The 27,837-nt window shown below is 51.4% G+C and overlaps 2 protein-coding genes across 2 annotated transcripts in view; one reads left to right on the top strand and one right to left on the bottom strand.

Annotated features, from left to right (window-relative positions):
* Positions 1-764: 764 nt before the first annotated feature.
* HDGF (heparin binding growth factor) lies at positions 765-10,967 on the bottom strand. Its single transcript, XM_003937863.4, has 6 exons — positions 10,543-10,967; positions 3,918-3,994; positions 3,630-3,768; positions 2,801-2,986; positions 2,308-2,534; positions 765-2,121 (listed from the first exon to the last, which is right to left on the bottom strand). Exons 1-6 carry the CDS (start codon positions 10,627-10,629, stop codon positions 2,115-2,117), a joined length of 723 nt encoding a protein of 240 aa, XP_003937912.1. The 5' UTR covers positions 10,630-10,967; the 3' UTR covers positions 765-2,114.
* Positions 10,968-21,210: 10,243 nt separating this feature from the next.
* Positions 21,211-27,837, top strand: part of PRCC (proline rich mitotic checkpoint control factor) — a 36,771-nt gene continuing 30,144 nt past the window's right edge. The window contains exon 1 of the mRNA XM_003937859.3: positions 21,211-21,954. Coding sequence (XP_003937908.2) covers positions 21,487-21,954 — 468 coding nt within the window. The 5' untranslated portion in view covers positions 21,211-21,486. The remainder of the gene's footprint in view (positions 21,955-27,837) is intronic.

Raw genomic sequence — 27,837 nt, 5'->3', positions numbered from 1 at the left:
TGTAGTTTCTAGAGAAGATGGCTCCATTTTCTAGGTGGTTGTGGCTTCCTGTTCAAAGCAAAGGGCCGCCCTTTCTAGACAGGGCTACAGCCAATGTTCTCCCTGTCCTTCTCTGCTGGAGTGGGGGCAGGGCAGATTCAATAACTGCCGGAGGCTTTCTAGAGGAAGGGATGAAACGTGGGCCCTTCCCATGCTAGTAGCCGATCTAGTTAGAAAATGTCAGATCTGGAAGGAAACAGAAATGATCTAAGCCAGTCATTCCACTTAATCCAGGGAGTAATGGAGGGATTTTACCCTACCAACGCCCTCCCCCTACCACCCCATCACCAGCTAAGAGTGGCAGGCACCCCTGGCATTAGCAAGGAGAAAGGGTTATCCTCTTATTTGACTTGCCCTTTGAAGTCAAGGTTGTTTATACAGCCAGCTCCCAAACTCCCACTTCATGGCCATTTTGGGCTGTGGCCGATACTGGCATCCTCCCACACCCTACTTCTTGTGCAAACTCTTAAAAAAAAAAAAAAAAAACTCTCCCAGATGCATTAAACAGTGGCTGGAGAGGAGAGGTAGAATGAATGGCGTGGTTTATTCCAGGACACTGCCCACATGTGGAAGTTTGGATTTCCAAACACCTAAGAATGGAGGAGGCTGACATCCCTACCTCAATCTGAGATTATTTGGAAATCACCTGCATGCTCTTCTCTCTCACCCTACTTTCCGTCTTCAGTTAACCAATATACCCCCAAAGAATCAGTCAGAATCCATCATTAGTAATCAACGGGTTTTATTTTCCTAGAACTGAAATCATCTACGGTTCTCAGAGCTAAACTTCCAAAGCTACAGTCAGCAATTTTTCATCAGAGCCCAAGGAAGAGGGGTCAGGGTAAAAGAGACAAGAGACTGAAGAGAGGCAGAGAGAGATCATTAGGAAGAGGGTGGGAAGGGGCACTTATTTCCCTCTGTCCTCTCAGTGGATTACAAATCGGATCTGGTGCCAACACTGAGGGGACCAGGTCAGGGCATGTGGATGAGAAATGACACTGGAAGGAACACCGAAGCCCCAGCTACAAAAAGAAAGTCATCAAGCTCCAAATAGAAGGGGAGCCTCCCAGTGCACCTCAGAAATGGGGGCAATGATGGGGAAGGAAGGAGCAGAATGGGAAGCACACAAGGGGTTAGGGGTCTTTAAAATTTTTTTTGTAATTTTCTTTTATTAAAAACATTTCCTAAAAAATGTGACTTTTCCTTTATGTCTGGGTGATATATGTGACTATAAGCTGGCCTTGAGCACTGTGTGGAGAGGGAAAAGGGCAGCTAGGGGTCTTCCCAAGCATCCCATTCTGGCTTCAGAGTTCTAAAGGGGGACAGATGCTCAACATTCCCACCCGAATAGGTAAAGCCAGCCCTTCAGGTCTCAGGGCCTTGGCCCAGACAACTTGGAAGCCCCAAAATCTTTTGATGATTAACTACAACTCCCACAACTCTTGGGGTCAACAAAAGGAAAAATGGGTGCTGCCAACCATCAAGGACTTATGGAAGGGAGTCTCTTCCCTACAAGCCGTCCCACTTTCCCTGAATCTAGGCAGCTGGGATAACAGGTGTAGCAGGGGACAGGCGCTCAGGAAGATGCCACGCTCCTGTGCTGCCCCCACGCCCCATTTGAGGATTGCCCCTCCCAGGCCCCACAAGCCCACCCTGCTGTTTATGCTCCATCTTTTCCATTCCTACCCCTGATCCCAACCCAGAGGTCCAGAATGCCTAGGAGAGTGGAAGAAGGTCGTCAGGAGGTGGGAACAGTTGGCCCAGGCCCCAGCAAAAGCCTGGAAAATAGCTCCAAGCGCAAGGAACACAGTGGCCTCATCTCATCCCAGGGAGCAGAAGACATGGCTCTGACTCAGATCACAGGAGTATGGGGACCCAGCGTTGTGGGCCAGGTGGCCTGCTCGGTCCAGGTCAATCTCCATGGGCTGGGCTTGGAGCGGGAAAAGTGAGTGGAAGAGGACAGCAGGCTGGGGTGGAAAAGGGGTTCCCAGTTTGCAGGCCATGGCCAGTTTCCCCAGTAGCACCCAGACAGCAGCAGGAACAGGGTGGGGGCTCCTCTTGAGAAACATTGGTGGCTACAGGCTGTGAGGGAGGGTTGGAGGGGAGAAGGGTTAGTGGTGCAGCCTTGGCCTGGCCTTGCCCCAGCCAGCGCCCAGGAGTGCCCACCCCGCCTCCCTGGAGGCTGACCACTGTGGGCCCTTTTTCTCCTCCTCTCCGAGTGGCCAGGCACCCCCAGTCCAGCTGCCAAGGGTCAGGGGTCTCACTCACCTGTCATGATCTCTGATGCCTGGGGCCTCAGCATCTTCCTTGGCAGCCTCTTCCTCTTCTTCCTCCTCTTCCTCTTCCTCTTGGGGAGGCCCCCGGCCAGAGCCGGGCTCAGAGGGGGTGCTATTTTTTTCCACCTCCACAGGAAGGGGCCTCTCACCCTCCAAAGTGGCTGCCTCCTTCTCCTCCCCTTCGGGGTTTTCTGCCTCCTTGGGACGTTTAGGAGAGTCCTGGGCAGGATCAACGGAGGAGGGCTGAGGCCGGAGACGGAGGCCACCAGCCGCCCACTCTGCTCCTCTGGGGCTCCTTCCCCAGCCCAACTAGCTGAAATGCCTTCTGTGTCCCATTTTGTCAGCTGCGGACTCCCCAAGACTAGGGGCTGGGTCTACGTCTGAGACCGGCCGCCCCTGAGGCATGTGCTCCTGAGCCCTGCTCCTGTGGCATGCCCCGTGGCGAACGCCGAGGGGGGCCCAGGCCCTGGGCAGGCAGCAGTTACCTCCAGCAGATCCCCCGCTCTCCTCTTCAGCGCTCCCTTCTCGTTCTTCTCCTTGGCTGGCTCGTCGATGACCAGCTTCCCTTCCTCGTCGCTGCTGCCCTCCGCACTCCCCTTCTTATCGCTGTCGCCCTCTGTGGCTTCGGGCTCAGGTTCAGGCTCTTCCACGCAGCTCTTTTTCTGGGAGGACTGCAGCAGACACAGCACAGGCTGAGTGGCACCAGTCGATGCCATGCTGGGCCCCCTCCCCAGACCCCTCCCTCGGCCACTCACTCCTTCTTTTTCCCACCTCTCCCCCGCCCCCACCCAGGTGCCCAGTCTCACGAGTGATTTGAGACCCACCTCTGTCGGATTAGCCCCGGGATAAACCCACTGGCCGGGCAGGCAGGGCTCTGTGCAGGAGGGGGGAGGGCTGGAGCAGGAGGCAAAACCTCGGGTCAACTTCTCCCAAAGGGAGCTAGGACCCTTTCCCCGCCAACCCCCGCCCCCCACCCTCCCGCCTCGTCCTGCCCGGCTCACAAGCACCTCCTCCTGGAAGCCTTCGTGGAAAGAGTTAAGGCCGTGTCCTATACTCACGCTGGGCCCATCGAAGGCCTGTCCCCACTTACCGCCGCCATCCTGTTCCTGCCCCCTAGACTGCTGTCTCACAGTTGTCCCTAACCACGACTATATCACACAGACCAACCCTATCCCCTCTTGCAGGAAGCCCCCTCCCCACCACCCCATTAGCTCCTACCCTGAAAGCCCTGGAGTTTCTGAAGACTAAGCATCATCTGCGGGCCCATGGCCACATCTGCTTTCCAGGGGGTCTTCGGGGCAGCTGGTGGCTCACCTGATAGCCAGAAGCCTTGACGGTAGGGTTGTTCTCGATCTCCCACAGCCCCTCGCTGAATCCTTTCCTCTTGTTGGGCTTGCCAAACTTCTCCTTGGATTCCTCGTAAGGGAAGAGGTCTTTGGGGCCCAGGAATGCCCTGGTGAGAGATGGGAGACTGTGCTCTCAAGCCCCTCACTGCCCCGGAGCTGCACAGCCCGACTCGAAAGGGCACCACCACCACCTCTCTTCCCCCAGAGCGGTCCTCCCGGGGCCCTCCCAACCTGTGCCCCTTTGGCCTCCACTCACGTCTCGTGGGTCCCGAAAAAAAAGACTTGGTATTTGTTGGCTGTTGATTTCACCGCAGCTTCGGGCATCTCGTCAATCTGGGGTGAGATGAGGGAGTGACGTTAGCCAGAGTTCTGAGGTTCTGAGTCTGAGGCAGGGCTGCTGGCCTCCAAGGCACATTTATGTAAAATCAGACTGAGAGGGACCAAGGAGGTCAGCAAGATGGCTTTTGGACCATTTTCAGCAGTGACACTTTATTCAAATGAAGTCAGACACAAAAGCCCAACAGAAACCCACAAGTCCCTCCCTCTCCCTCACCAGCCAGACAGCATCCATTCTGCCTCCGACATGTCGGGCCACACAGCCCCGTCACTTTGCCATCACCTTGGTCCAACGACTGTCATCTCTTGCCTGGACAAAAACCACTGCCTCAGGCCGCTCGTGGTAGCTCATGCCTGTAATCCCAGCACTTTGGGAGGCCGAGGCAGGCGGATCACAGGGTCAGGTGTTTGAGACCAGCCTTGCCAACATGGTGAAACCCTGCCTCTGCTAAAAATACACAAATTAGCTGGGCATGGTGGCCCATGCCTATAGTCCCAGCCTCTTGGGAGGCTGTGGCAGGAGAATCATCGCTTGAACCTGGGAGGCAGAGGTTGCAGTGAGCCGAGATCGCACCACTGCACTCCAGCCTGGACAACAGAGCAAGGCTCCGTCTCAAACAAAACAAAACGAAACAACCACCTCTTCTCACGATCTCCATTCTTGCCCCCACCAACAATCCATTCTCCACAGCGCAGCCAAAGTGGGCCTTTGGGAATGCCGGTCCAAGCATTTCCTGCCCTTGCTTCAAAACCCTACAATACCTTTTCAGGACTCTAGAGCCCACCTGTTCACCTCTTCTCCACAATGGCAAGATCTGAATCCCAACTCTGCCCTCACTTGTATGACTTTGGGCAACTTACTGAACGTCTCTCTGCCTCAGTTTCCTCATCTGTAAAAGGGAGACAGTCATAGTACTTACGCTATAGGGCTGTGAGGATGAAATGACCATAACTTGGCATGTGGTACGTCCTACATGTCTTTGCTTTCATCAGCCTCTCCCAGCACACTGTCCTTTCTGCTCTGACCATGGTTCTTGCAGTCTCTAATCTCACTCACTCCTGATCAGCCTTCCAGCCTCAGCTCCACCATTACCTCCTCCAGAAAGCTTCCCCACCACTCCTGGTCTGGCTGACTAGACTCTTTCCTAACATGTCCTGTTTACAGTGCTTTCCCAGCTCTTTTACACTGATCCATATTATTATTTGATTAACATCTATGTGCACTACTATCCTGGACTAGACCAGCCAAGGTCAGAGACCAGCTCTGCTTTTATCTGCAGCACAGTGCTTAGCACACAGTAGGTATACAATCATTTACTGAATTAATTTACAAAATAGATAAAAGCAAGTTGCTCTGGCTGAAGTGTAGGGGTAAGGTCAAAGGGCTGCCTATCCAACATCCCCTAAAAGTCTTCTAGGGATCTCTGAAAGGCACATAGTCAAACTCTTATTTTACAGATGAGGAAACTGAGCCCAGAAAGCAAGTGATTTACCCAAAATAACACAACAAGTTGTTGAGGGCCAGGTCTCAGACTCAGATCACCTGACTATATCCCCTGCCCCATGTGTGCCCGTGGTGAGGAGTGCTGTGCTGAAGATGAGAGGTGCAGAGATCTGAGGTCAGGGAATCCAGAGGCAGTGTGCTCGCCAGCTTTCCCCAGATCAGGCCTGGAAGCCCAGACGAAGCTGAGCCGTGGGGGTGGGGGGGGTGGGGACTACAACTCCCAGCAGCACTTGCAGCAACCCCAGCAGCCGGGCTTCCCGCCGGACAGAAGCCAGGTGGCCATGATGACTGGGGCCCCAGGCGCAGACAGGAGACAGAAAGGCCAAGGCAGTGATTATCACAGAGACAGGGAAAGAGGGCCCAACTGGGGGCCTGGGGAGACAGGGAGGCTGGGTGGATGGGAATGCGCTGAGACACACCCAGGAGAGGGGGTGGGGCCCTGGGCATGAATCTGAGGGGCATCTTGCCCCAGACTTGGAATCTTCAGGCTTTTGGGCACCTCCCCGTTTGCCCCGTGGCCTCTGGGGACAGAGGTCCAGCCCTTCCCCCCAGGAAGGCCCAGCACAAACTGGGCCCTTCCCACAACCAGGAGACGTCGGATGTGAGAGCAGGGGGTGGAAAGGCACGCAGTTCCCCCCACAAACATGATCCCCATCGCCATGACAACCCAACCCCGCCCCCAGGGCCACTCAGCAACCAGGAATGTGACCGCCCCTCCCCCCCCAGGCCCTCTCTCCGGATTGGGGAGGAGGGGACTCTAACACACACCCCACCCCCAAGCCTGCAGTCTGGCACCTGGGTCCCCGGCTGTGCTGGAAACCACAGCTAGGGCTGGATTACCACTACAGGGGGTGCAGGGAGGAGGGGGGCGTCCTTCTCAGGAAGCCCGACCCGGGGCAGGGGTGGAGGGGCCAGTCCTCAGCCAGGATACCTGGATCCTGTTACCAGCTAGCCACCCTCCTCTTAACAGGAGGCCCCCAGGGCTTGGAGATCTCAGGAGACAGGCACAGGACGATAACAGCGAATGCCTTCCCTAGGCCTTTCTCCTACGGATCTGTGTACACCCAGAACCAGGGGTGGGGGTGGGGATTGGAGGTCTAAGGCTGGGAATGCAGCAGGGGACTTAGAGCCCTGCATTTTCAGGACCCACACCTGAGCCAGGTCTTTAAGATGCCCACAGTAAACGTGAGACGGGAGAGGAGAAACTGAGGCTCAGTAAGAGAGGGGAGGATTGGGTGAAGGGTCAGAAATAAGGAGAACTGAGGTTCTTGGCAGAAGCACAGACTGCAGAACAGCTACCTGGCTATGGTCTCATGCCATCCCAGCTTCCCAAGGAAAGCAAACTCAGAGACAGATTGCTGAATGGTGTGGCAGGGGACCCAGGAGGTCACCAGCTGCCCAGCCCCAGGGGTGGGGGAGAAACAAAAGAACGAATGGGATTAAAAATAGCATGAGGCACACCAGATATACCAGCCCTGCTGACTTCTAGCTACAGAAAAGATAGGTCTAGAGGGAAGAGAGAGGAAGACAGGGGCCTAAGCAGATAGGCACCTCCCCACAAAGCGTCATCCCACCTGGCTCTCTCACCTAGTGTCTGCACCTGTGGGGGAAGGGCCCGGGGAAGTATGCTCTTTTCACTTAATGGAATTCCTAACCCTTCACTCAAAAGGGGAGAAATCCCTTCTATGGTGGCACCTCCAGCCCTCAAGCTACAAAAGAAATGTCCTTTCTTACATTTGGAAGTGGAGGGTGGATCTTCCTAGACATAGAGGATATGAGGTCTCAGGGGAAGCCTGTACCCCAATACAGACATCTGTGTTCCAGGCAGTGCCTTTATACCCAGGCTGTGACTTAGAACAAGTGAGTCAAGGCTGGCCGAGCGTGGTGGCTCACACCTATAATCCAAGCACTTTGGAGGCCAAGGCGGTTGGATCACCTGAGGTTGGGAGTTCAAGACCAGCCTGACCAACATGGGGAAATCTCGTCTTTAAAAAAAAAAAAAAAAAAAAAGTGAGTCAAGGCTAACGGGGTCAGGGTGGAGTCAAATAGTGCAAGGGACCCCACCGTAACGCCTCCGCTAGCCAGCAGTAGGGGGACTCTGCTACCTCTTAGCCATTCCAGATCCAGGCAAGGTACTTCTCAGGCCTTGCATTGCCTGATTCCATCCGACAGGCCTGAGCCCATGAAATCTCAGCCTCCCCAGCCACAGACACCCTCTGAGGTCCAAAGAGGCATCTTTAGTTTTCAGGTTGAGTGGGGAAAGAGAACTGCACACCTCTCCCCCAGCCTCAGACTTTAGTCTGACTTTAGACTCAGCATTTAGGGAGGCAGCACACACACTGGCTGCCAGCCAGGGTTCTGACCACCACACCCAGGGCTGAGGCCCAACCTGACCCAGGAACCGGAAAATCTGGGGCAGGAGACAGTTGGGGCCAGGAAAGTGTGGCAAGCCCAAGAGGCAGAAAAGAGAAGGTGCAGGGGGAAGGGGCACTGGGAGGAAAGACGGGTGAGCTCCTGGCTGCCCAGGTTTTCTGGGATTGTGAAACAGGAAGCAGCAAATGGAGGAAGGGATGGGGGAGAAATCCCTGAAGTCTTGGAGGTTAATTGTTAAGTACTTGGAGATCCCCCAGGAAGTTAGGCAGGAGGAAGAGGGAAAGGAGAAGGTTAAGATGGAGTCACACCATCCTTCCAGGCAGGTCCTGCCTATCACGTGGCCCCTCTGGCTGGGCTCTCAAGCACTGGGCCCTTCTAGTCTCACCCAGAATCACCCATCCTCCCCAGCAGCAGGGACTGAGGAAAGAAAGATCCACATAGGATCTTTATGGCTGAAGATCTGGCCTATGAGATGGGGGAGTCACTGAGGTTCCCTCTTACTTGTCATCCATCTCAAGAAGGGCCCGTCAGGCTCTGTCACTCTAGGGACTAAAAAAGGGTCCAAGGAATGGTGAGGACACTCAGACGTGTCTGTTCCTTTGGAGTACAAGGGGACTGTGTCTGGGAGGTAACAGCCTTGGGTGTAGCCATTTCCCACAAGTATCACAATCAAAAGCCAGAGGCAGGCATAGTGTGAGGCCCTATCTCTTTGAAACCCAGTCTGATCTCCCTACCCCAGTTCTAACTTTATCTGAAAGGTCCAGGCCTCAACAGAGGAAGAAACGCTGCCTCCCCTGTCCTTCCCTTCTGTCCTGGAGGCCCAAAGTGGAGAGGAAATGGATGGCATCCCTAGTCCCAGGCACTGCCCTCACTCTAAAGGCCACCAGACATTTGAGGTCTTCCTCACAGGGGCCAGTGTGGGTCCTTCTGTGTCCCTACCCCATTTCTCTCTTATGGGATGCAGAAGGGGTTCCCTGCAACACACATTCCAGGTAATACCCCCTCCCCAGGGCTTAGTTCCAGCCTGTGGACTTTGTCCCACCCTCAAGAGGTAGGAACAGTAGAGACAAGCGTTCAGTCCTTGCCCTGCCCACCAGGGCCTTGGCATCTGGGCCAAGAAGCCAGTTGGGTCAAAGGGTTCAGGGTAAAGTACACGAGTGTTCGCAGGCCACACACATACGTGCAGACAGAAGGCTCTCTGTGGCTGCTTCCCCATACTGGCCCCCTTCCCCAGCTCCTCAGGAGACCTTGGAAGCTGGGAGAGTCCTGCTTCTCTCTGAACTTCACTCCCATTAACAGAGGCCGGTTCCCATTTGCTTCATCTGAAAGTTTCAGGGAACCAGGAGCTCAAGGCACGTGGGATCAAGCACACTCCTGAGGAGTGGGTACAGAGCGAGGAAGGGTCTCTGAGTTTTCTCAGAGTGGCCCCAAAGTTGGCCTGATACCCTGAATGTGCCTGGGACAATTTCCTAAGCTCAGAGCAGTGCCTGGGCCAGACAGACAGACACCCTGAGAAGAGAACCCGACCAAAGCCATACGGTAGTCTTTCTGCCCTTGGATTTCACTCTACAGGAGTCCTACACTCCAGGGGACTGAATCATGCCCTGACCCAAAACCAAAGGCCCCTCTACACCAACTTTAAGTTGCCAAATGCATTGCCCACCCCCCTTTCCTCCAGCAACTGGCAACCTCCCATCTTCCTTACTTAACCTGTCTCAGTCCTTAGGGGAAACATGATGAGCACACCAGGCTCGGCTGTGGGGCCCCACCCTCCCACCTGGTCAAGTGCTGGGGTTTTGGGGGAGCTTATACTGGCAGGCTGAATCAACCACATGGCAGAGACTGGGGCCGTTGTGGCGAGAAGATCTTCACATCTTGGGGGGGGAAGGAACTGGGGCTCCCCCAGCCCCTACTAAGAGGCAGTCTGGATTGGACTTCCTAATACCACAAGGGAGCCTGCCACCTCAATCCTAAATTTGAGTTGGCAGCATATGGAAGAATGTTTCTGTGGAGCTGAGGGCTGATGGGTTCTGACGGGTAATTCCAAGCCAGGTAGATCACCTCTTACGCCGCCGGCAACGATCCTTCGACCTTCCCAACTTTAGACCTCTTAAAGATGCCCCAAACCAAAGTTTCCTAGAAGCGAACTCCGCCTCGCCTCCATCTAGCCCTCTCCGGGTTGGGATACTTCTTAAAAATTTATCCAGGAAGAGAAGAGTTTGAACTGGGAACGACGATCAACGAAGAAACTGAGGATCTCTAAGGGGGTTTTAAGGGGGTGGCGGCAGCGCATGGGGTCGGGGGAAGAAATAACACGACTGGCCCAAAGCCAGACTTCGCGCTCGAAACCTCTGGGAGTATGGGGGCTGGGGGCGGAACTGAGCACGCGGAGCCTGAGGCCGGGAAGTGACCCGCGCCCTCGGATCCCCACGCCGCGCACACGCCTCTACGCGCGGACGCCGTGCCCGCCAGGTGTCTACCCCCACCCCCGCCCGCCTCCACCATTATATAACCAGCGGGTGGGCTTGGAAGCGACTGGGAAAGAGTCAGAGACCCACAAGCCCCCTGCCCCCACCTCTGCCCGCTCCGCGCGGAGCGCTCGTGCCCTTCCCGGTGTTATGCAACCCAAGCCCGCAGGGGTTAGGGGGCTGCGGGCCGCGCTGCTCACCCGGGCCGGCCAGTGTGGGTAACCCTTCATCTTGGCGAACACCAGGTCCCCGCATTTGTACTCCTTCTGCCGGTTGGATCGCGACATGGCGGGGCTCCGGGCGCCCCGGGCTCCGCGCCGGGCCGGGAAGCGCGAGCCCAAGTTTGCGCGTGCGGCGGTGGCGGCGCCGCTCCGCTTCGGCCCTCGAGCGGCCCCCGCCTCGATGGTGGCCCCCGGCCCGAGCTCCGGCGCGGCCACGGCGTCTCCGCCCGCGCGCCGCACGGACGGGGCGGGCGCGGATCGGGGCAAAGCTCCGGCGCGGTGGGTGCGCGCTCGTGCAGTTGTTTGTGTTTGAAATTCAATTGCTCCCTCCTCTGCGCGAGGCCTCTTCCTCCACCCCCCGCCCGGTCCCCACTCCTCCTTCTCCTCCTCCCTCCTCCCGGGCCCACTCCTCCTCCTCCCCACCCCCCCGCCCGCGCCTCGCGCTCCCTCCCGCGGCGGTTTGATGCGTGCAGCTTCTTGACGCCCAGGGCTTGCCACGGCCCAGCGCCCAACCTGGAGCCGCCTGGCGGCGCGTGGCAGCACAGGCGTAAGGAGCCGATCGCCGAGCACGCCGAGCAGGCTTTGTGTGCCCGCTGTCGGTGGGTGCCCGCCTGCCCGGGAGGAGCTGGCGCCCGGCTGGACGGAGCGGCCCCCGCCCCTCCCCCGACTCCGCTGGGCGCTCATCACAGCGGCCCCAGCGCAGTTAAGTGTGGACGTCTATACCCGGTGTCCGCCTGCCCTCTGCTCCATCTCGCTCCACGAATATTTACTGGGCACTCGCGATTCTTGGCAGCGTGCTAGGTGTCCAGAGCGAGAGGAGGGAGCACCGTGCCGCTCCGCGCTCTGGGGTCTTCCCTGGACCTCTCCGTGCTTACCGTATGTGGGATGGCCCTGGAAATGTCGGGGATTTGAGCCCTACGTTTGCCTTTGCTAAGGAGGAAAGGCTTAAGTTTCGTAGCCAGGAGATGGCCAAGGAGTTGAGACACAAATTGGCCACCTTTTGGGTGCATTCGATCTTGTTCCTTTTTTTGTTTGTTTTTTGTTTTTTCCTTCCTTCCCTCTCAAACACTACTCAGACGATCTTGTTTCTCTAGCTACTGTCTTGCCAAAGAGACTTGGACTCCACGGCTAGCTAACCCTGCAAAGATGAGCTCTGTTCTAGTGGGTTACAGTAGAATGCCAATAAATCCAAACCCTTCAGTCAGCTGTGAAGACCGAGGGGCCAGGTGCCACCTCTTTTAGGAGGTGGGGAGAGGGGTCTGGGAAGGCTTCACAAAGGTGGTGACTGAATTGGGCATTAAAGAATTTGTAGGATTTTGGCCAAGTGCGGTGGCTCACGCCTGTAATCCCAGGGCACTTTGGGAGGCCGAGATGGGCGGATCGCGAGGTCAGGAGATCGAGACCGACCTGGCCAACATGGTGAAACCCTGTCTCTACTAAAACACAAAAAACTAGCCGGGCGTAGTAGCAGGCGCCTGTAGTTCCAGCTACTCCGGAGGCTGAGGCAGGGGAATCACTTGGACCCGGGAGGCGAGGCAGAGTTTGCAGTGAGCGGAGATTGCACCACTGCACTCTAGCCTGGTGACTGAGCAAGACTCCGTCTCAAAAAATAAAAATAATAAAAAAAGAAGACTTTATTGTAATTACATCTTTGATTTGCTGTCACTGTATTTGCCCACATTCCAGACACCTATGTTCCTTTAGAAATAAGATATTTGGCCGGGCGCGGTGGCTCACGCCTGTAATCCCAGCACTTTGGGAGGCTGAGGTGGGTGGATGGACCACAAGGTCAAGAGATCGAGACCATCATGGTCAACATAGTGAAACCCCGTCTCTACTAAAAATACAAGACATTAGCTGGGCATGGTGGCCCGTGCCTGTAATCCCAGCTACTCAGGAGGCTGAGGCAGGAGAATTGCCTGAACCCAGGAGGCGGAGGTTGAAGTGAGCCAAGATCGCGCCATTGCACTCCAGCCTGGGTAACAAGAGCGAAACTCCGTCTCAAAAAAAAAGAAAGAAAGAAAGAAAGAAAGAAGATATTTGGATCTTATGTTACAGCATATACATGTCCTTAAAATTTAGCAACAAAATATGCTAGGTTTGAAGAGGTAAAAGCATGTTTTTCTTCCCATGTGTTTCCTGATCCCATTTTAAAAGCATTTGCAAAGTCTCCCTGCAAGGAAGTGCGGGATGAAGCCAAAAGGCCCAAATCCACATCATAGCCTGCTGTTCCCCAGTCCTGAGAACTTGGACACCCTCCTGAACATCTTTGAGCCTGTTTCCTCTACTATCAGATGGGATAACCTGACTGCCCTGCTAACTGACATCAGAGGCATAGAATGGCTGCTTGTTGTTAGGGGATGCCTGCAGTTGTTCTCAAAGTCCTGCTTGACACTTGGCTGTCCTTATGCCCATGGAAATATGTTTCACGACTTTTGCCTTTATAACAGTGTGGCCTCTCACCATAGTTCCCCTTGTGATAAGAGTTCCTCTGGCCTCTCCACAGGCTCACCAGGCTGCTGGCACAGTGGGGCATTCTGGAAGGTCCTGTTGCAAGAAATCAGCCACGCAGGCCCTCAGCCACAAGCTTGTCGATTTGTTCCCATAGCAAATTCAAACTTGTTGCAACAGAGCAACTACGTTCTAGTTGGTATTTACAATGCATTCCATTTTGAAACGCAGTCAGTGTAATAGTTCAGATTCTATCAGACTAATCTTTTTCTTTGTTCAGAGAGAGTCTTGTCACAAGTTCTTGAAGATGTTTCAAGAAGTCCAGCATCAGAACAGGTTTCCATTAACTGTTTGGGTGATTATTATAAATACGCACAGTTTCAATGCAACATTTTTTTTTTTGAGACTGAGTCTCACTCTGTCACCCAGGCTGGAATGCAGTGGAGCAATCTCGGCTCACTGCAACCTCCGCCTCCCGAGTTCAAGCGATTCTCCTGCCTCAGCCTCCTGAGTAGGTGGGATTACAGGCGCGTGTCACCACACCCGGCTAATTTTTGTATTTTTAGTAGAGATGGGGTTTCACCATGTTGGTCAGGCCGGTCTCAAACTCCTGACCTGGTGATTTACCCGCCTTGGCCAACCAAAGTGCTAGGATTACAGGTGTGAACCGCTGAGCTCTGAGCTCGGCCTTGGCTATTCAGCTGGGTGTGGTGGCACAAGCCTGTAATCCCAGCTACTCAGGAGGCTGAGGCAGGAGAATCACTTGAACCCGGAAGGCAGAAGTTGCAGTGAGCCAAGATCGCGCCACTGCACTCCAGCCTAGATGACAAAGCAAGACTGCATCTCAAAAACAAAACTAAACAAAAACTATTTTCCAATTTAATACACTCAATTTAGTGAAAAGCAAAAGCCCTTCCCATTTCTCCGCTTTGTTGCATCATAATAGCCAGTTTGGAGGAGGCAATAGGCTTCTAAATTCTTGTTGCAACAAAATCTCTTGGGCCTGTCATTCAGTCCACTGTGCAGATGCTGGTTGTAATAATACAACCTGGGTTCCCTTTGTTGCAGTAATCTCCCAGGCCTTGGTTGCAATTTAATATCCAAGTTCTCCTTACAATAACATCATCAACCAACTCACAGCTGCCCCTAACAACTAAGCCAAGAGCTATAGAGGGTCAGTTACACAGGCAGGCATAAGCCTGTTTCCCCTGGGATTCACATCTAACTTAGTGCTTTGCAGATTTCAATGTGCAAAAAAATCACCTGGGAATCTTTTTTTTTTTATTTTTAGTTTTACTATTTATTTATTTATTTTGAGACGGAGTCTTGCTCTGTCGCCAGGCTGAAATGCAATGGCATGATCTGGGCTCACTGCAGCCTCTGTCCTCCGCAGCCTCCGCCCCCGGGTTCAAACAATTCTCCTGCCGCAGCCTCCCAAGTAGCTGGGACTACAGGCGCCCGCCACCACGCCTGCTAATTTTTGTATTTTTAGTAGAGACGGGGTTTCACCATGTTGGCCAAGATGGTCTTGATCTCTTGACCTTGTGATCCGTTTGCCTCAGCCTCCCAAAGTGCTGGGATTACAGGTGTGAGCCGCCACGCCTGGCCTCACCTGGGAATCTTCTTTAAAAATTAGATTCTTGGCCAGGCGCGGTGGCTCAAGCCTGTAATCCCAGCACTTTGGGAGGCCGAAGCGGGTGGATCACGAGGTCAAGAGATCGAGACCATTCTGGTCAACATGGTGAAACCCCGTCTCTACTAAAAATACAAAACATTAGCTGGGCATGGTAGCACGTGCCTGTAATCCCAGCTACTCAGGAGGCTGAGGCAGGAGAATTGCCTGAACCCAGGAGGCGGAGGTTGCGGTGAGCCGAGATCGCGCCATTGCACTCCAGCCTGGGCAACAAGAGCGAAACTCCGTCTCAAAAAAAAAAAAAAAAAAAAAAGTAAGCCATCACAACTTGATATCCTTTTATAACATTAGAAACAGTTAAAATTGAACTCTCTGTCTCTCTCTATATATATTTTTTCTTTTTTTTTTCCTTTTTTTTTTTTTTTTTTTTTGAGTTTCGCTCTTGTTGCCCAGGCTGGAGTGCAATGGCACAGTCTCGGCTCACTGCAAACTCCACCTCCTGGGTTCAAGTGATTCTCCTTCCTCAGCCTCCAAGTAGCTGGGATTACAGGCACATTATTCCAGATGCCTAGTTAATTTTTGTGTTTTCAGTAGAGATGGGTTTCACCATGTTGGCCAAGCGGGTCTTGAACCCCTGACCTCAGGTGATCTGCCAAGGTGAGATCACCTGTGTTTCCCAAGCTGGTCTTGCACTCCTGGCTTCAAGTTATCCTCTCGCCTGAGCCTCCTAAAGTGTTAGGATTACAGGTGTGAGCCACCACACCCAGCCTTCTGTGATTATTTTGTTGATGATTTCCTCCCCTCTCTGTTATTTCTGTTCTCTTTTTCTGGAATTCTTATTTCTCAGACACTGGATTTTCTGGGCTGGTTCTCTGATTTTCTTCACTTTTCTAACTCTTCTAAAGAAGATTTTCTTTATGCTCTTACATGTTTATTTCCCAGAGCCGTTTTGTGTTCTGCATGTTTCTTTACATTTTTATTTTTGGCCAAGCGCTGTGGCTCATGCCTGTAATCCCAGCACTTTGGGAAGATAAGGCAGGCGGATCACCTGAGGTCAGGAGTTGGAGACCAGCTTGCCCAACATGGTGAAACCCCATCTCTACTAAAAATACAAAAATTATCCTGGCATGGTGGTGGGTGCCTGTAATCCCAGTTACTAGGGAGGCTGAAGCAGGAGAATTGCTTGAACCTGGGAGGCAGAAGTTGCAGTGAGCCGCGATCGTGCCACTGCACTCCAGCCTGGGCTACGGAGCAAGACTCTGTCTCAAAATAAATAAACAAATAGGCCAGGTGTGGTGGCTCACGCCTGTAATCCAAGCACTTTGGAGGCCAAGGCAGGCGGATCACCTGAGGTCAGGAGTTCAAGACCAGCCTGACCAACATGGTGAAACCCAGTCTTTATAAAAAATAAATAAATGGGCCGGGCGCGGTGGCTCAAGCCTGTAAATCCCAGCATTTTGGGATGCTGAGGCGGGTGGATCACAAGGTCAAGAGATCGAGACCATCCTGGTCAACATGGTGAAACCCCGTCTCTACTAAAAATACAAAAAATTAGCTGGGCGTGGTGGTGCGTGCCTGTAATCCCGGCTACTCAGGAGGCTGGGGCAGGAGAATTGCCTGAACCCAGGAGGCAGAGGTTGCGGTGAGCCGAGATCGCGCCATTGCACTCCAGCCTGGGTAACAAGAGCCTAACTCCATCTCAAAAAAAAAAAAAAAATAAATAAATAAATACTAAAAATATATATTTTTAAAAACAAAAAATATGTTTTATTCTTATTATTTTTAGAAGTACAGTCTTGTGTTGCCCAGGCTGGAATCACACTCCTGGGCGCAAGAGATCCTCCAACTTTAGTCTCCTGAGCAGCTAGACTAGGCACGGCCTGCATGTTGTTTTCTTCTATGGCATTCTTTTCTTATTTCTTATTCCATATATATATATTATTTATTTATTTATTTATTTATTTATTTTTTTGAGTTGGAGTTTTGCTCTTGTTGCCCAGGCTGGAGTGCAATGGTGTGATCTTGGCTCACCGCAACTTCCACCGCCTGGGTTCAAGCAATTCTTCTGCCTCAGCCTCCCGAGTAGCTGGGACTACAGACATGCGTCACCATGCTTGGCTATTTTGTATTTATTTATTTATTTTTTTAGTAGAGACGGGGTTTCACCATGTTGGTCAGGCTGGTCTCCAGCTCTCGACCTCAGGTGATCCGCCTGCCTCAGCCTCCCAAAGTGCTGGGATTACAGGTGTGAGCCACCACGCCGGGCTATATTTTCTTTTTATCTGAGAAAATTATTGATAGGTTTGGCTGGGCGCTGTGGCTCACACCTGTAATCCCAGCACTTTGGGAGGCCGAGGTGGCTGGATCACCTGAGCTCAGGAGTTCAAGACTAGTCTGGCCATCATGGTGAAACCACATCTTAAAAAAAAAAAATTAAAATAAAAAATAAACAAAAAGAAAATTATTGATAGGTTTTACAAGTTTTCTTCTTCTTGCACTTATATGCTGATTTATTTTTTTGAGTTGCCCAGGCTGGAGTGCAGTGGCACAATCTTGGCTCACTGCAACGTCCACCTCCCAGGTTCAAGCAATTCTCCTGCTTCAGCCTCCCTAGTAACTGGGATTATAAGCACCTGCCACCATGCTGGGCTAATTTTTGTATTTTTAGTAGAGACAGGGGTTTCACTATGTTGGCCAGGCTGGCCTCGAACTCCTGACCTCAAGTGATCTGTGGACTTTGGCCTCCCAAAGTGCTGGGAATTACAGGTGTGAGCCACTGCTCCTGGACCGTTTGTTTTATCTCTGTTACTCTTATTAGAGGCTTTCCTCAATATATAACCTTTGGTTCCTGCTCATGTGTAAGAGCAGTGGGCTAGAAAAGCCACTTTGAACCTCTGGGTACCTGGTTGGGGCTTGTCATAGTAAAAAGTTGACATCAGGGTGATCTGGTTGGGAGTTTGTAGGGGGAATCCCTGGTATCAGATTCAAAACACTGATTCTCAACATTCCCCGAGGCCACCTCGGTTCTCAGCTCTCTCAGATGTGCCCAGTAACATACCTCTGGCGCTTCTCTTTCCCACCTTCCAAAATGTGACTGTGTTGTTTTCTCTTCTGAACTCTCCATCTTTGTGGGGTTTTTTTCAAAATGATCTTTAATGCATTTTCAAAAAAATCTCTTGACAGATGTTTCAGTAGGGTTTGAGGAGGGACACAAATTAAATATGTTTATTCATTTCATTCTCTTTCACTAGAGAACTTTTATAATGATTACTTTGGAAAAGGACATAGATATACCAATTACAAATTTCTATTCTTTTAAATTTTTGTGGAGACAGGGTTATGCTCTGTCACCCAGGCTGGAGTGCAGTGGTGCAATCTTGGCTCACTGCAGCCTCCATTTCCCAGGCTCAAGTGATCCTCCTGCCTCAGCCTCCCCAGCTAGGTGGGATTACAGGTGTGCACCACCAGGCCCAGCTTTTTTTTTTTTTTTTTTTATCTTTTTGTAGAGACAGGGTTTTGCCATGCGTGGTCTCCAACTCAGACTCAAGGGATTCTCCCACCTTGGCCTCCTAAAGTTTTGGGATTACAGGCGTGAGCCACCGTGCCCAGTTAAAAAAAAAATTATTTTTGACACAAAGTTTTGCTCTTGTCACCCAGGCTGGAGTGCAATGGTGCGATCTCAGCTCACTGCAACCTCTGCCTCCCAGGTTCAAGCGATTCTCCTGCCTCAGCCTCCTGAGTAGCTGGGATTACAGGCGCCCAATACCATGCCAGGCTAATTTTTTGTATTTTTAGTAGATAAGGGGTTTCACCATGTTGGGCAGGCTGGTCTCCAACTCCTGACTTCAGGTGATCCGCCCGCCTCAGCCTCCCAAATTCCTGGGATTATAGGCATGAGCCTCGGCGCCTAGCCTTGCCCAGTTACAAATTTCTAAAGGTATAAAACGGTACATAATGAGAAATAAATCTCCTTTCCTTCACTATCATGAAGTTTCTATGATGAATTTCTTGCTTGAAAACAACTTTTTGAGGATTTATACCCAATAAGGTGAATCATTAATTTTCTTTTTTGTTTGTTTGTTTCTTGTCCAGCTGGAGTGCAGTGGCGCGATCTCGGCTCACTTCAACTTCTGCCTCCTGGGTTCAGGCTATTCCCCTGCCTCAGCCTTCTGGGTAGCTGGGATTACACCTGCATGCCACCACCTCCAGCTAATTTTTTTTTTTTTTTTTTGAGATGGAGTCTCGCACTGTCGCCCAGGCTGTAGTGCAGTGGTGTGATCTTGACTCCCTGCAATCTCCGCCTCCTGGGTTCAAGCAATTCTCCTGCCTCAGCCTCCTGAGTGGCTGGGACTATAGGTGTGCACCACCATGCCCAGCTATTGTTTTTTTACTTTCTATTTTTAGTAGAGACAGGGTTTCACCATGTTGGCCAGGATGGTCTTGATCTCCTGACCTCATGATCTGCCTGCCTCGGCCTCCCAAAGTGCTGGGATTATAGGTGTGAACCACTGTGCCCAGACGATGTTTTCTTTTGTTGTTGTTTTTTTTTTTTTTTTTTTTAGACAGAGTCTTGCTCTGTCTGCCAGGCTGGAGTGCAGTGGCATGATCTCGTTTCGCTGCAACCTCTATCTTCCCAGCTCAAGCAATTCTCCTGCCTCAGCCTTTCGAATAGCTGGGATTACAGGCATGTGCTACCACACTTGGCTAATTTTTATATTTTTAGTAGAGAAGGGGTTTCGCCATGTTGGCCAGGCTCGGCCTTCTGAAGTACTGAGATTACAGGAAGAGCCACCATACCTGGCTTTTTTTTTTTTTTTTTTTTTTTTTTTTTTCAAAGTAGAGACAAGGTTCCACCATGGCCAGGCTGGTCTCTATCTCCTGACGTCGTGATCAACCCGCCTTGGTCTCCCAAAGTGCTGCGATTACAGACGTGAGCCACTTCGCCTGCCAATCACGAATTTTCACAGTAAGGAGACCCCTGATTAGAAAACCTTTGTTAAACACAGCCCAGCCAACGTGGTGAAACCCTGTCTCTACTAAAAAATACAAAAATTCTCTGGGCATGGTGATGTATGCCTGTAATCTCAGCTACTTGGGAGGCTGAGGTATGAGAATTGCTTGAAGCTGGGAGGCAGAGGTCATGGTGAGCTGAGGTCGCGCTGCTGAACTCCAGCCTAGGTGACAGAACGAGACTCTGTTTCCACAAGAAAAAAAAGAGAAAACATTTGTTCAACGAAGACAGGTCTCTGTTCTTTAGCGGCTTCTCTGCAAGGTGGCAAAATGTGTTGACAAATAACGAGGACAGTCATTTCTCTTAGTTTTAAACCATTTCACTCTGTGTTAATACCAGGCATTCCTCACAGAAGTAGGACGGGACTCTCTAATAGTTTACTCATTTTGCAAAGGAGGAAAGTGAGACTCAGAGAAGAGAAGTGACCGCCCAAAGTCCTGTTGGGGAATCTAGATTTGAAAGCAGGTTTTAGAAATCGGCATTGTGCAAGGGACAGTAGCTGTGAGGCAGGACCTGATGGTCTAGTTTCTCAACGTGGTCCTCAGTGCCTGCTTTGCAACCAGCTGAGGAGTTTCTTACAGATCCGGGCTTTGAGGCCCCACCCACATCTACTGAATAGGAATCTCTAAAGCTAGATTTCAGGAATTTATGTTTTTCAGAAGCTTTCTTTCTTTTTTTTTTTTTTTCCTTTTCTTTCTTTTCTTTTCTTTTTTTTTTTTTTTTTTTTGAGATGGAGTTTTGCTCTTGTTGACAAGGCTGGAGTGCAATGGAGCGATCTCGGCTCACCGCAACCTCTGCCTTCCAGGTTCAAGCGATTGTCCTGCCTCGGCCTCCCGAGTAGCTGGGACTACAGGCGCGCGCCACCACGCCAGGTTAATTTTTTGTATTTTTAGTAGAGACGAGGGTTCATCGTGTTAGCCAGGATGGTCTGGATCTCCTGACCTCGTGATCCGCCCGCCTCTGCTACCCAAAGTGCTGGGATTACAGGTGTGAGCCACCGCGCCCGCTCAGAGCTTATCATTAGGCCTGCAGCTTCGCTTCTTTCTGACTTGCAGCCCAATTTCGTACGGGTCCCTTGGGCCCTTGCTCTTTTTGGGATATTTTATTCTTATTCCCATCCCCTGCCGACCAGGAAGCTTCACCAGTTAATTCGCAGATCACTTTCCCTTTAAGCAATTTTCCCCAATCCGCCAGCTTCCCAGACTCCCTTCCATTCCCGGCATCACTTGCAGTTTCTAAGAGCACCACAGCTCCCAGAAATCTTAGTGCTCAAGGGGCTACCCTAGGGAACTTCAAGTACCGAAATGCTCTCCTGTCCGTCTCCGTGACTACCGTAGTGACCGGTGGGGCTTGTAGTCATCTCGGAATTGTTAGGCGACCAAAAAAAACTACTCACCCCAGGTGTCCCTGCGTCAGAGGCGGGTTTCTCTCCTGTCTCTCTCAACTCGCCTCTAAATCCTTCCTCGGACTCCAACTCCCGCCGTGCCTTGCGCTGAGATTCCTGTGGCAAAGAATCGGGCTGTGGTCAAAGTGTTCTCTGGGAGTTGTAGTTCTCCTATTGGTGAGGCAGGAGGAGGCGGAGTGACTCGGCGGCCATTAGCTGTGTGTAGTTGCCCGGGACTGGGAGCTTAAGTGAAGAGGGGCGCCTTGTTCGGTGGAAATCAGCCGTAGCCATGAGCTTCCGCCGGGGCTAGCCCTAGAGTACGGAGCAGGCGGACTTTTCTGTTCCCCGCCCCGCCGGGCGGCGGGGCCTTCTAGGCCTCTGGGCATCCCCGGTCTCAAGTAGGCCTCGTCTGCCGGCAAGGGCGCCCCAAACGCGGGAGGCGCCATGTCGCTGGTTGCTTACGCCAGCAGCGATGAGAGCGAGCCGGATGAGGCTGAGCCCGAGCCGGAGGAAGAGGAGGCGGTGGCCCCTCCATCTGGGCCCGTTTTAGGGGGCTTGTTCGCTTCTCTCCCTGCGCCCAAGGGCCCGGCCTTGCTGCCTCCGCCCCCCCAGATGCTGGCCCCAGCCTTTCCCCCGTCGCTCTTGCTTCCCCCACCCACCGGAGACCCCAGGCTTCAGCCTCCCCCGCCCTTGCCCTTCGGCCTGGGAGGCTTCCCCCCACCTCCAGGCGTGAGCCCGGCTGAAGCGGCGGGAGTTGGGGAGGGACTGGGATTGGGGTTGCCCTCGCCCCGGGGCCCTGGCCTCAGTCTGCCCCCTCCAATGGGCGGTGCCGGCCCCCCGATGGGGCTTCCCAAGCCAAAGAAGAGGAAAGAGCCCGTGAAGATCGCGGCGCCGGAGTTGCATAAAGGAGATGTGAGTATCCGGGGAAGGCGCCCCCAAACTGTCCGCTGGGTTTGAGTCGGCTGTAGGAGGAACACGCGGCGGTCTCGGAACTCCTTCCTGCAGACGCAGCCGTGCATCCAAGGCCACTGGAACCCTCTTAGAGTGCGATTAATTGAGCTGAAGTTTGTCAACTTCGGGGAGTGTGGGCGTTTGCTCCTGTGGGTTTCCCCGAGCTGGGCTTTGCCTGCAGAAGGCCACATGCCATCGTCTGGTACTGACAGACCTAGGGACGCTTGGATTCGCTCCCCCTCTTTGCATCTTCACTCAGTCCGGCTTTTTCCCCCTTTCCTCTTACTGAGAACAGGATGAAATCTGGCACCTGAGGAATGACAGGAGACAGGGCTCCTGAACCGCCGCGGAACATCTGGGACCAATCTTTCCCTTGGCCTCTGAACTCACACGCGTGAGGCCTGGAGGAAGATGATAGCAATCTTGGATTCCATTTTTGAGGGGAGTTAGAGGAGAAATCGACTGTTTGTTGAGTGCAGATGGTTTGCCGTTCACTGGTCCTTTCTTTCGATGATTACAGAGCTCTGGGAGGCAGCATACTCTTTCTTTTGACAGATGAGAAACAGGTGTCCAGTCTGCACGATTTTGCCTGGTAAAGGGCAGAGTGAAGATTAACTTTCAGTCTCTCTGAATCTCAGATCTGTGCCTCATTTCGCCATTTAACTGTTGTCAAACCTAGGTGAATTAGGATGCTTGGGTCCTGTTTCTAGAAGAGGCAGCCAGACTTACCTGTTTCTGTATATGACAGTGGAAAAATACCACAAGGCCTCTTCTGGAGTGAGGGCTTTGGAGATAAGGAGAGATTAAGCCTGGGAGCAGGGACTGCTTAGAATTACTTACCAGAGAGAAATTTATTGCCCTTGGCTTTTCTTCAGACTCGAAGCTCTGCCTAGAAACCATTTCCATTCTTTGTACCTGCTGTTACTTAAGTTTCTTCCCTCAGATATCCTAACGTTCTTTCCCTCAGGTCATTGACTCTTGGCCTAAAAGGCCTGTTCTCTGTGAGGACTTACCTAGTTTGCTGTATATTTAAATTGCAACCTCCTGTCTCGTCCTCCTCCCCATTGCTCTTTGCTTTATTTTTCTCCATTGCATTTACCATCATCTATCCACCCACCTCCCACTAGTATATAAACTCCATGAAGGCAGGGATTAAAAAAAAAAGAATTCACTGCTATACCCTGGTACTTAAAACAGTGCCTGGCGCATACTGAATACTCCCATGAATATTTTGTGAGTGAAAAAACCTCAAATATGGATTCTTCATAGAAGGAGCTTCCAGAGTTTCCCTTCTTATCTTGCTCTCAACTTTCTTCCATTTTATTTCCCTCTTCTTCTTCTTCTTCTTTTTTTTTTTTTTTTTTTGAGACGGAGTTTCGCTCTTGTTACCCAGGCTGGAGTGCAATGGCGCGATCTCGGCTCACCGCAACCTCTGCCTCCTGGGTTCAGGCAATTCTCTTGCCTCAGCCTCCTGAGTAGCTGGGATTACAGGCATGCACCACCATGCCCAGCTAATTTTTTGTATTTTTAGTAGAGACGGGGTTTCACCATGTTGACCAGGATGGTCTTGATCTCTTGACCTTGTGTTCCACCTGCCTCGGCCTCCCAAAGTGCTGGGATTACAGGCTTGAGCCACCGCGCCCCGCCCAACCTTTGTCTTTAAAAGAGCTGTGCCCCCTCCAGTTCTAAGCCCCTTGGGTTCTAAGCTCTGTGTCTTACATTTAGTAGGCTCTTAGTACACATTTGAAAGAATGAATTAGGTTTCCTTAAGTAAGTAATTTTCCTTTACAGTTTGGTGCTGAAGTAGAAATAATTAGAAGTGATGAACTCAACCATTTCATTCAATTGGTATTGAGCTGTTTCTTTGTACCTGGAGCTAACAATATACAGTAGTGAGCATGATAGCTCCAGCCCAAAAGGAACTCACCATCTTCTGTAGAAAACAGAAGGAAATAGATTTTAAGTCAAGGCAGAGAAGGACTGAGATAAGCTGGTGCTGTTTTGAGTACACCTAGTGGGCACTAGTCCAGTTTTGGCAGGTTGGGGAGCCCTCTAGAGGGAAGATGTCTAAACAGAGATAAGGCTGATGAAAGGGGGCAGTAGGGGAGCAGCATAGCAGAGGAAACAGCGTGTAAAAGTCTGGAGAACAGAGAGGGAAAATGCTTTCAGGGAACCTCACTTGAGTGAAGGACAGTGGGTGGAGCATTTGAGGGGATGGGGAGTGCTGAGAGAGAGAGGCTGAGGCCAGATGAGAATGGGCCTTGGATGCCATAGGGTCTTTCTACTTCGTTTTGGGGGAGTGTAGACTCCTTACGGGCAAGAATTCTCTGATCACAGAGTGGTGAGGAACTTGGAGGGAGCAGGACTAGCAGAATGTGAGAGGCTCGTGGCCCGGATGATGAAATGGGATGGAGAGAACTGGAGCATCGAGGTGTATTTAGGAGGGAGGAATGAGAAGACTGGAGGATTGATTAGATGTTAAATTCAGGAGAGGATTCAGGGTTGACCCCCACTGCATTTTGCCTCAGGCAGCTGGGGAATGGTGGTGGCATTTATTGAGGGAATATGGGAGGCAGAGCAGATGGGGAGTTAGTTAGATTTCATTTATTGCAAGTTTTTGCTATGTTGCCCAGGCTGGTCTTGAACTCTTGAGCTCAAAACAGCCCTCCCACCTCAGCCTCCCAAAGTCCTGGGATTACAGACATGAGCCATCATGCCTGGCCTTGAGTGGTAATACATCATAAATATACTGTGATACCTCAGAAGGGACCTGGCATCAGAAACTGGAGATCTGTTGGGGATCTCCACACAGTTGCTCTTTGAACATTTGATTCTTTTTTTTTTTTTGAGACAGGGTCTCACCCTGTTGCCCAGGCTGGAGTGCAGTGGTGCATTCTTGGCTCACTGTAACCTCTGCTTCCTGGGTTCAATCGATTCTCCTGCCTTGGCCTCCCGAGTAACTGGGATTACAGGTGCATGCCACCACGTCCAACTAAGTTTTGTATTTTTAGTAGAGACAGGGTTTCACCATGTTGGTCAGGCTGGTCTCAAACTCCTGACCTCGTGATCTGCCCACCTCGGCCTCCCAAAGTACCGGGATTACAGGTGTGAGCCACCGCACCTGGCCTTGATTCATTTTTTTAAAAAAATTTGTTTTATTTTAAAATTTGAATTAATTTATTTTGAGACAAGTTTATAAGACTTGGTTAATTTTTGTATTTTTAGTAGAGACGGGGTTTCACCGTGTTGCCAAGGCTGATCTCAAACTCCTAGGGCACAACTGATCTGCCTGCCTTGGCCTCCCAGAGTGCTGGATTACAGGCTCAAGCCACTGCTCCTGGCCTTGATTCATTATTTCTCTGCGGATTAGCTTCTTAACCTTTGTTGTAGGTGAAAGGTGGTCACCCACAACTTGGTTTTTATTTCTTTCCTTTTAGAGATTAGTCTAGATTGAACTAGATTTGATTTAGGTCATATTGTCCAGTCATCTGCAGTCAGTGTAGTACCAAATTCTCCCTCCAGGTGTATTCCAAAATTAAATTCAGGCAGCTTTTGGTTTTTGTGAGGCGTTAGGAATGATCGATCCATAGAATGGATAATCATACCTTCTTTTTCCCCTTCTTTCCCTTCTTGCTGTAACCCAAGCTACGCTAGTTGATTTCATAGGCTCAGGGGAGGCAGACTTCCCTAGGATATGAAAAAACCAAAATCAAAAAAATAAGTCTGCTGTAAGTGTTTTCTTCTTCTTCTTTTTTTTTTTTTTTTTTGAGACGGAGTTTCGCTCTTGTTACCCAGGCTGGAGTGCAATGGCGTGATCTTGGCTCACCGCAACCTCCATCTCCTGGGTTCAGGCAATTCTCCTGCCTCAGCCTCCTGAGTAGCTGGGATTACAGGCACGCACCACCATGCCCAGCTAATGTTTTGTGTTTTTAGTAGAGATGAGGTTTCACCATGTTGACCAGGATGGTCTCGATCTCTTGACCTCGTGATCCACCCGCCTCGGCCTCCCAAACTGCTGGGATTATAGGTGTGAGCCACCGCGCCCAGCCCAAGTTTTCTGTCATATAATGTGTTTTCCAAAGCACACAGAAATGGTAGGGTCATCCGGATTAGTCTTTACCACCACTTTCAGATTGTTTACACAGACAGTAGAAAACTTGAGGCTCTGAGACAGATTTCGTTAATTTTTGTCACTTCTAGTAACCAAATAAGAATTGCCTGCAGTGGGCCGGGCGCGGTGGCTCATGCCTGTAATTCAAGCTCTTTGGAGGCCAAGGCAGGCAGATCACCCGAGGTCGGGAGTTCAAGACCAGCCTAACCAACATGGTAAAACCCCGTCTTTAAAAAAAAAAAAAAAAAATGCCAGGTGCGGTGGCTCACACCCATAATCCCAGCACTTTGGGAGGCCAAGGCGGGTGGATCACGAGGTCAAGAGATCGAGACCATCTTGGTCAACAAGGTGAAACCCCGTCTCTACTAAAAATACAAAAATTAGCCGGACGTGGTGGTGCACGCCTGTAGTCCCAGCTACTCGGGAGGCTGAGGCAGGAGAATTGCTTGAACCCAGGAGGCGGAGGTTGCGGTGAGCTGAGATCACGCCATTGCACTCCAGCCTGGGTAACAAGAGCGAAACTCCGTCTCAGGAGTCCGAGGTGGGTGGATCACGAGGTCAAGAGATCGAGACCATCCTGGTCAACGTGGTGAAACCCCATCTCTACTAAAAATACAAAAAATTAGCTGGGCATGGTGGTGCTTGCCTGTAATCCCAGCTACTCAGGAGGCTGAGGCAGGAGAATTGCCTGAACCCAGGAGGCGGAGGTTGCGGTGAGCCGAGATCGCGCCATTGCACTCCAGCCTGGGTAACGAGCAAAACTCCATCTCAAAAAAAAAAAAAAAAGAATTGCCTGCAGTGGATTTAGCTAAATTTTGGACCTAGCCAAAGGGAAGGGAGAGTGTGCTAATATTTGTGGGGCACCTGCTTAATGTTTGACACTGTGCTGGGCACTTACCTTTACTTTGCAAAGAAGAAAACAGGAGTTTGGAGAACAGAGGTGATTTGATTGAAACCGCACAGTTTGTGAGTAGCTGAGACTGGATTTGAACCTAGATGAGATTCGTTTTGTTTATCAGGGTGTCTATGGAAAAGATAGAAGGAAGAGCCTGGGGCAGCCAGAAAGCAGAAAGCAATACAAAGGAGGAGTGAGAAAACGGGAGCAAAAATGGTATCCTAGCAGCAGGTACTTGATACTAAAGAGTAAAAAAAAGTTGATGAATCTAGCTAATGGGGATAACAGTAGTAGTGATTAGGGTTTGGAGCCCCGGGGTGTGAGGCACTGGGGTGTCTGCTCTTGGGTTCTTATTTCCTCCTTGGCTCTTAGCTCTGGCAGCTAGTGATTGCTTTTTGGAGCGGGAGCGCCTCAGAACCAGAGCGTGGGAAGATAAGAGAGAGGCTGCCGTGGGGAGTGAGGCTCTGATAGATTAGCAGATCCCACTGGACCTAGCTAGCTTAATGGAAAATGTCTGTTTCCGTTCTTGCTCAGCAGTCTCGGGGTATGTGTGTCTTGTCACTCTTGGCAGCTGGAACAGAGAGGACAGTGGTGGCCATTGAGGCTCAGGTTCTCATGAGGCCGAGAAGAAAGACAATACTTTCTTATTCACAGACGCAACGTTTGTGCCTCAAAACCCATGTGTGCTTGTTGTGTCTCGGCTTCTCTCAGCCCTGGATGCTCCGGTGTGTCTGGCAATGCCCGTCTTTCTTGATCTAATGGCATAGACCCACTCAGATGGCCGTTTGCTGGTCTCTAGTATTCTCTGGGAGTTGACTCCACAACCTCCATTTAATAT

This window comes from Saimiri boliviensis, chromosome 19 (genome assembly GCF_048565385.1).
Source record: "Saimiri boliviensis isolate mSaiBol1 chromosome 19, mSaiBol1.pri, whole genome shotgun sequence".
Lineage (NCBI taxonomy): Eukaryota > Metazoa > Chordata > Mammalia > Primates > Cebidae > Saimiri > Saimiri boliviensis.
This window is presented reverse-complemented; position numbering and strand designations above follow the sequence as displayed.

Excerpts from the sequence above, each read along its gene's own strand:
- HDGF (XM_003937863.4), bottom strand. The coding sequence starts at position 10,629 with ATGTCGCGATCCAACCGGCAGAAGGAGTACAAATGCGGGGACCTGGTG. Across the intron at positions 2,987-3,629 it reads TCAAGGCTTCTGGCTATCAG|TCCTCCCAGAAAAAGAGCTG; the intron begins GTGAGCCACCAG and ends TGTCTGCTGCAG. Across the intron at positions 2,535-2,800 it reads GAGCGGGGGATCTGCTGGAG|GACTCTCCTAAACGTCCCAA; the intron begins GTAACTGCTGCC and ends GATCCTGCCCAG.